The 6780-nt window shown below is 37.1% G+C and overlaps 1 protein-coding gene across 7 annotated transcripts in view; it reads right to left on the bottom strand.

Annotated features, from left to right (window-relative positions):
• LOC107692563 (protein kinase C alpha type-like) overlaps positions 1-6780 on the bottom strand; it is a 32389-nt gene that overhangs the window by 12542 nt on the left and 13067 nt on the right. For all 7 annotated transcript variants that reach the window (XR_001634657.1, XM_016491655.1, XM_016491657.1 and 4 more), the window contains 3 exons: positions 5247-5403; positions 4921-5122; positions 2719-2901 (listed from right to left, as the gene is read on the bottom strand). Coding sequence is in view for 6 of the 7 variants with exons in the window: in XM_016491655.1 (XP_016347141.1) it covers positions 2719-2901; positions 4921-5122; positions 5247-5403 (542 nt within the window). In the remaining variant the exon portion in view is untranslated. The remainder of the gene's footprint in view (positions 1-2718; positions 2902-4920; positions 5123-5246; positions 5404-6780) is intronic.

The following is a 6780-nucleotide window of genomic DNA, read 5'->3' as shown; positions in this document are numbered from 1 at the left end:
TTTGAATTACGGGGACACTGAAAATGTCCTCATAAATCACCTTCTCGTTGTAATACCTATGTCATACCCATGTTATTATACAAATTTGTGTCACCACATACCACATAAACATGCACACACACACACACAAGTGTGTGCACATGCGTATGCACACCAGATAGCACACACAACACACAACATCTATTTAAAATGAGTTTATATACTGTACATGAACACTACCACAAAGGAAATAAAACATTCCTCCACACACACACACACACACACACACACACACACACACACCCATGTCATTCCTCCCCAGGGATCAAACAGCTCAGAGTCCTTCACTTGTGTGCTCTGCGCTGACACACGACAACAGCATTTAGATTCTGCTCAGCACAGACAGAAGAACTGAGTGTTTTGTTTGACCAAAACAAGACATTCGTTCTGAAATATTCCAACAATTCCATGGCTGCTCTTGGATTTGCATTCACCAGGAGTTTCTTACACGTATCACAAATTCTGCTTTATTTATCACATAACAAGACTGGCCGAACACCCAAATGACCGTGTGCCTACATAGCTCCAGGTTTTTAAAGGTGAATAAGGTCTGCATCTCACTGGGCCTTGAGTCAGAGCTTCTGCCTCCTACTATAGGAAGCGAGGCAGAGCCACAGCTGCAAATTTTAGATAGAGAAATCAGCCCCTTCTTCTTGCAGCTGGGACCAAAGCTTTAGCGTTTCCCCTTCTGCCTGAATTAGCAGCAGCAGCCCAGGAATGAATGAGACAAGGGCCTAATTCAGTTCCAAGGACATTGTACCCTTCACACTCCTTAGTGCATCTACAGGGAACATGGAAGTAGACGTGTTTGTTGATGGGTGAGTGCGGTCTCATGTAGCCTGACTTTCAGCATAAAAATCTGGTCTGCCTTGCAGCCTGTTTTGTCCCAAACCCACCTACTTAGGCTGAAGACCAAAGTATACTTTGACACAAGTATACTTATCTCTTAACCCCCCTCATACAAGTGCTTGTCAACAAGGCCATCTATTGTTGTTACGTTCTCCAGTAGTTTATTGTTTGTGTTGCATCTCTGCCGTTTCTTTGTGAAAAAACAATCTGGCCCAGTGTTGCCACCTTGTGGACAAAAATTATTAATAAAAAAACAATATGTTGAGTTGAGTAGCATGTCCAAATTCATAGCGTTCATAAAACAAATGTAGTACCTACTAGTGTTTGGTCTGAGTCCTAGTGCTTAACCAATTGAGTTTGAATGGGAGACATTTATTAAGGTCACTTTATCTTAATTTTATGTTGTTACTTTATTTATCTTTCATGTTACATGTCATCTTTACTATGTAAAGTCCAAAGTGTCCTGAGTCCGTGTCCAGTTAAAGTACAAGTCCACCCGAGTCTAAGTTCATTCATAACTGCAGTCAAAGTCCAGTTTCCAGTCAGAGTTTGAAGTCCAAGTCCAAAGTTTAAGTGCCCCATCTCCAGTACCTACTATAGAGGATCAGATTTCGGATGCAGCAACGGTTTTTCAAAGTATACTCAATTTAATTAAACACATGCACAAGTTTAACCCTTGTCTAGTGTTTGTGCTATTTCTCTCCAGAAGTTATGACTGATAAAAATGTCTTTGTACCCGTTAAAACTACAGTTGCGGGTGTGTCTTAAAGGGATAATTCACAGAAAAATGAAAATTCTGGAATCATTTACTCACCCTCAAGTCGTTTCAAACCTGTATGACTTACTTTTTTCTGTGGAACATAAGAGAAGATAATTTGAGAAACGTTTAGCAGTTAATGGAAGTCAATGGTAAGCATAACATTTTGGTTACCAACATTCTTCAAAATATCTTCTTTTATGTTCTGCAAAAGAAAGTCACACAGGTTTGAAACGACATGAGTGTGAGTAAATGATGACAGAATTTTCATTGTTGGGTGAACTATCCTTTTAACCCCTTGACACAAGAGCTTGTCAACGTCACCAGCTATTATTGTTGACGTCTCCAGTAGTTTGTAGGTGTTAAACTAATTAGTGCAAAAAAAAATTCAAAGCACATGTGCAAGCTGAGCGTATGGACAACCCTTGATGATTAATAAATTCACTCCAATGCACTGCACTGTAACTAATCTAGTTTAAAGGGACTAATCTATATATTTGTCATAGATTTAATGTCTCTAAGCTGCCAGACTCATTATTTTGTCCTTCAAAGCAATCACTGTATCAACTCATTAACTTGTAAACATAATTTGTTTACTGACAAGACTAATTATAAAAAATGGTATCTTTACTCTTGGAAGTTGTGTAAAGCCAGCCAAACAGACTGAAACTTGTTGATCATAGTCAGCGCTTGCCATTTTGGTGTTCAATATGCATCAGACGGTCAGTGAACAGAGTGGGCGGACTGTGGGAGTTCTGTCTGAGTCTGAGTCTAGAGAGTTTCCTTTAAAGATTCTGTTCCACTGACAACCAGGAGGACAAATACAACGATTTATTACACATACAGCAGGGTCCAAATGTCAGTGAAAAGTTGACTTGAAAAATTAGGTGTTTATTTGCTTTAGTGACAACATACACTATTTTAAATCATAGAATTTCATTGTTTCTCATTTTTCAAAATCCTGAATCCTATTTCCAGGTTTAAATTTGATTTTGAATCCCATATTTTCATTGTGGCCTTCTGGATCCTACTGTATGTGTATGTGTATGAAAAAAGTATGTAATTTCAAGCACCTTGCCAAAGCTCCCTTTGCCCAGAACCATGAGGAAGTTGAAATCGTGCAGCCTGACTTGGCCTTTGCCCGTGTGCAGTGCAGTGGGAGTCGGACTCAGAGCAGGAGGGGTCACAGTAGGAACAGGCGTCGTCACAGTAACAGGAGCAGGAGGAACAGAGGGCGTGAGAGCAGCATCTGGTACCTTCAGAAATGAGGAGAAAGATGGGATGAGAGAGGGAGAGAGAGAGAGAGAGAGAGAGCACAAGAATGGTTTGTTTCAATAAAGAACTACACTGCCCTCCTGTGGATGTGCTATGAAAGTGACACAATTATGGTGCTCACAGAATGTGGTCAGACTAAGATGACATTTACAGAATTTGTAGATGTGGCTGTTTGTGACTGCATGATGTCAAAAAGAATATTTGATTTTAGCTGGATGTGTTTATTTGTGGATCTGAGATGGCCCTAGGCTTCTACAGCACTCTCTTGGCTGAATATTGCATGTTGACACTTTTATCTAAAGTGACTTACAGTACATCTGTTACAGGGATAATCTCCCCTGGAGCAAAATGGAGTAAAGTGCTTTGCTCAAGGGCACAATGATGATGCTTTATGGACAGTCACTTGAAGATTGCAGCCAAAAACTTTTCTGTTTTTACCACAACTTATGGAAGGCAACTCAAAAGTTGCAGGCTACACTCCCTACAGTAGTGCTTATGGTAGGTAATAAAAATTGCTAAGACAATCGCTGAAGACAATTTAGATTTGGTAAAATTAATGGACGTAGCTACAGATATTTTTTCTTTTAATTTTGTAATGTAGCTCTGAGCGATACAGATTATCAAAAACTTGGATCTATAGTATCTATTGGTTGTTGACTGGATGGGGGCAGATCTGAATGTGAGCTTGCAGTCGATTGTAAGAAAGAGGTGAGGTTTGTGAGGAATAGAGAAGTCTGGCATATATCACCAGAGAGAAGCCTGTCGTTTCACCAGAAGATCCAGTTATAATAGTTTGATAAAAAAATTATGAGGTCCCAAAAAAAAGAAGAAGAAGATGAAAAGATGAATGAATTAATTAAAAAAGTAGAAACAAGTCGGCACTGATAGCCTCGTTGGCATTCCCGAGTTCCCGGCTCGTGGACCTTTCCCGACCCCATAGCCCTCTCTCTCTCCCACTTCGCTTCCTGTCAACTAACTGTAATAGCATCATAAAGACAAAAAACAGCAAAAATATTCTTAAAAAAAGGAGAAACATATGCATGGATGAATTGTTCGATAAAAGATCAATAACATGCATTTAGAAAAATAGATAGGGTGAATTTTCACTTCATTTTCATGAACTAACAATGAACAATTTTTACAGTACTTCTTAATCAAGGTTGATATTAACTTACAAACATATTATTGTTTGTTGTTAATTCATCTTAGAATAAGATGATCTTTGTTAATTTAATCTTAAAAATGTATTAGTATAATGTATAAATTAATATTAATCTCAAAGAATGCTGTATTATTCAATGTTATTAAATTGTATTAATTGTTTTAGTGTTAACATTTAGAATGTTATTACAAAGTGTTTAAAACCTTTGTATAAAAATGAGCTGTATAGCTGGTCAGAACACAAATGTCACACACACGGTGGGTTTCCATGTTTTATGGGGACATATGCGTAATGGTTTTTATATTTTATACTGTACAAACTGTTTTCTATCCCCTTACCCTACCCTTAACCCTAACCTTACCCATCACACAAAACATTCTGTTTTGTGTGATGTTTGATTTCTGTTTGATGTTCAAAAAAGATCATTCTGTATGATTTATAAGCAGTAAAATTTCCCCACAAGGTCAAAATTTACTGGTATTACTATAGTTGATATACTGTAGTTGTGGGGATACAGTATATCAACTATAGTAATACTATAGGCATAATGGTTTTTATACTGTACAAACTGTATTTTCTATAGCACTACACCAACCCTACACCTAAATCTGCCCCTCACAGAAAACTTTTGACATTTTTAGATAAACACACACACACATAAACACACACACACACAAAGGTGTAAACAAGAATGTTACCAAAAATGAAATGAATTAAACTTTGTTTAAAAACTAGTAAATTTGGTCAGATCATAAATGTGACAAATCACAAAAAAGTCAGCATGAATTAGTACAAATAAGCATAATAACATTAAAAAGTGCAGATGATATGAGAGTACCTGCAGGTCTGGGTCAGGTACAGGGATGTTATAATACTCTCCCTCATCCTGGTTGAGTAGTTTGAACCAGCCGCTGACTGAACGTCTGAATATCTCACTAACGCCGAATGACAAAGCGCCCATGAAGTCATTCCGTGAGGTCCGATCCCAGTCCCAGACCTCTACAGACAAACGCCTGTCCCACTGCCTCCCGCGCACTGAACTACACACAGACAGGAGGACAGAGAGAGATAACCTAGCATCCACTCAGAAAACCACAGCAACACCCTGGCAACAACTTCTGCATCATACGCACATACAAACAAAGAAACACAAATAAGACTCACAAAGTGAAGCTCTCATTCCAGATAGGGTTGAGTGTAGAACGGATGGTTTTGGTTTTCTGTTTGCTCTGGCTTTTTGGATCAGGTATGAGTTTGAGCTTCACATAAGGGTCCGACAGGCCATTAGGATCCATGGGCATCAGGTTATGGGCTTCATGCACTAAAACATATGTTACAGATTGAGAACTGATTATGTGTGTTCATACATACCAGTATTGAATATTGCATGAATTATACCATGCAATAGAACAAAGTGAATATCTCTGTGGTTGTGCTGCTATGCTTCGTACAGTGAATGTGCTTTCAGCTGTATTGTTAAATTGACCTGTCAGAATGACATGCTGCTGGCTGCCTTTAAAAGAACAGCGGTGCATTTTAAATGCTCACATTCTCTGTAGAGCATTAGTAGTCTTCTCACTACTCATTACTCTCTCTATGGTGTCGCTGATCTAAGAGCCACAGGCTTAGTTAAGTTGACAGTGCAGCTAATGCATTGTAATACAGCAGATTGTGTGTGTGTGTGTGTGTATAATTAGCTTTTTCCTTATGTACTGATGATGCTATATGCACACATTTCCCTCTGCTGGAGGAAAGTTGAGCTGTGCTATGCGGCTCATAATGCATCTCCAGTGGGCTTCCTTAAACAGCAAATTCTCTCTTTGAGCTAAGGAGCAATTCTTCACTGGGGTATAAATAGGGGAATCTTAATAAACATTACTTAGCTCTTTCTACGAAAAGGACATAAAACAAGGGCAGATGTTATATTTTATTTTATTTTTATAATGGGTTTGAAATTTTTTGCAATACTTTTACTAAAACTTGGGTAATACATTCAGTTGTAATCCTACAGATTTATTTTACATTGTAATTTTCTAGTAATAAATATTAAATAAACATAAAATATATGCAATTTATAAATATAACCCAATATAATTAAGAAAGCTAAAGTATATAATTAATACAAGCTATATAATTATGATAGGGCTGATCTAGTTTATAAACAAGTGATCGTTTATAGAAGTTGATAGACTTATATTTACGAATATTATTAATATATATATATATATATATATTTTTTTTTTACAATATCTTGGGAAACAGGGTTAAATGGTTGCGTTTGACAAAAGCAGTCAAAAGTATAATTTGTGTAAAACAGAAAACGTTATTACTGAAAGGGTTAAAAAGGAAACTTTTCTTACTAATTATTCCCATAATGCCCTGGAAAGAGTCTAAATTATATTGTTTATTGTGTAATTTTGAGGAATGTAACATAAAAAAATGAAAAAATATAAAAGGTAAAAAGGTCAAGACATCTTATGTGGCATAGCACAAAAATAAAAAAATGTAGCATATAACAGTGGCGGTTCGTGGGTTTTAAAATAGAGGAGGCACACTAATTGTAACGTTATTGGTTATTGTAACGTCTGGGATCCCTGCCGATTATTATTATTATATTATTTGCTTAACCACTTTAAAATGGCCTTTTGGTTGCTTTTAGTCAGAAAACGTAAAGAAAACGACATACATACAGCAAGAT

Source organism: Sinocyclocheilus anshuiensis, unplaced genomic scaffold, assembly GCF_001515605.1.
Source record: "Sinocyclocheilus anshuiensis isolate Anshui unplaced genomic scaffold, SAMN03320099.WGS_v1.1 scaffold831, whole genome shotgun sequence".
Taxonomy (NCBI): domain Eukaryota; kingdom Metazoa; phylum Chordata; class Actinopteri; order Cypriniformes; family Cyprinidae; genus Sinocyclocheilus; species Sinocyclocheilus anshuiensis.
The sequence above is the reverse complement of the archived record's forward strand: the minus strand, read 5'-3'. Positions and strand labels throughout refer to the sequence as shown.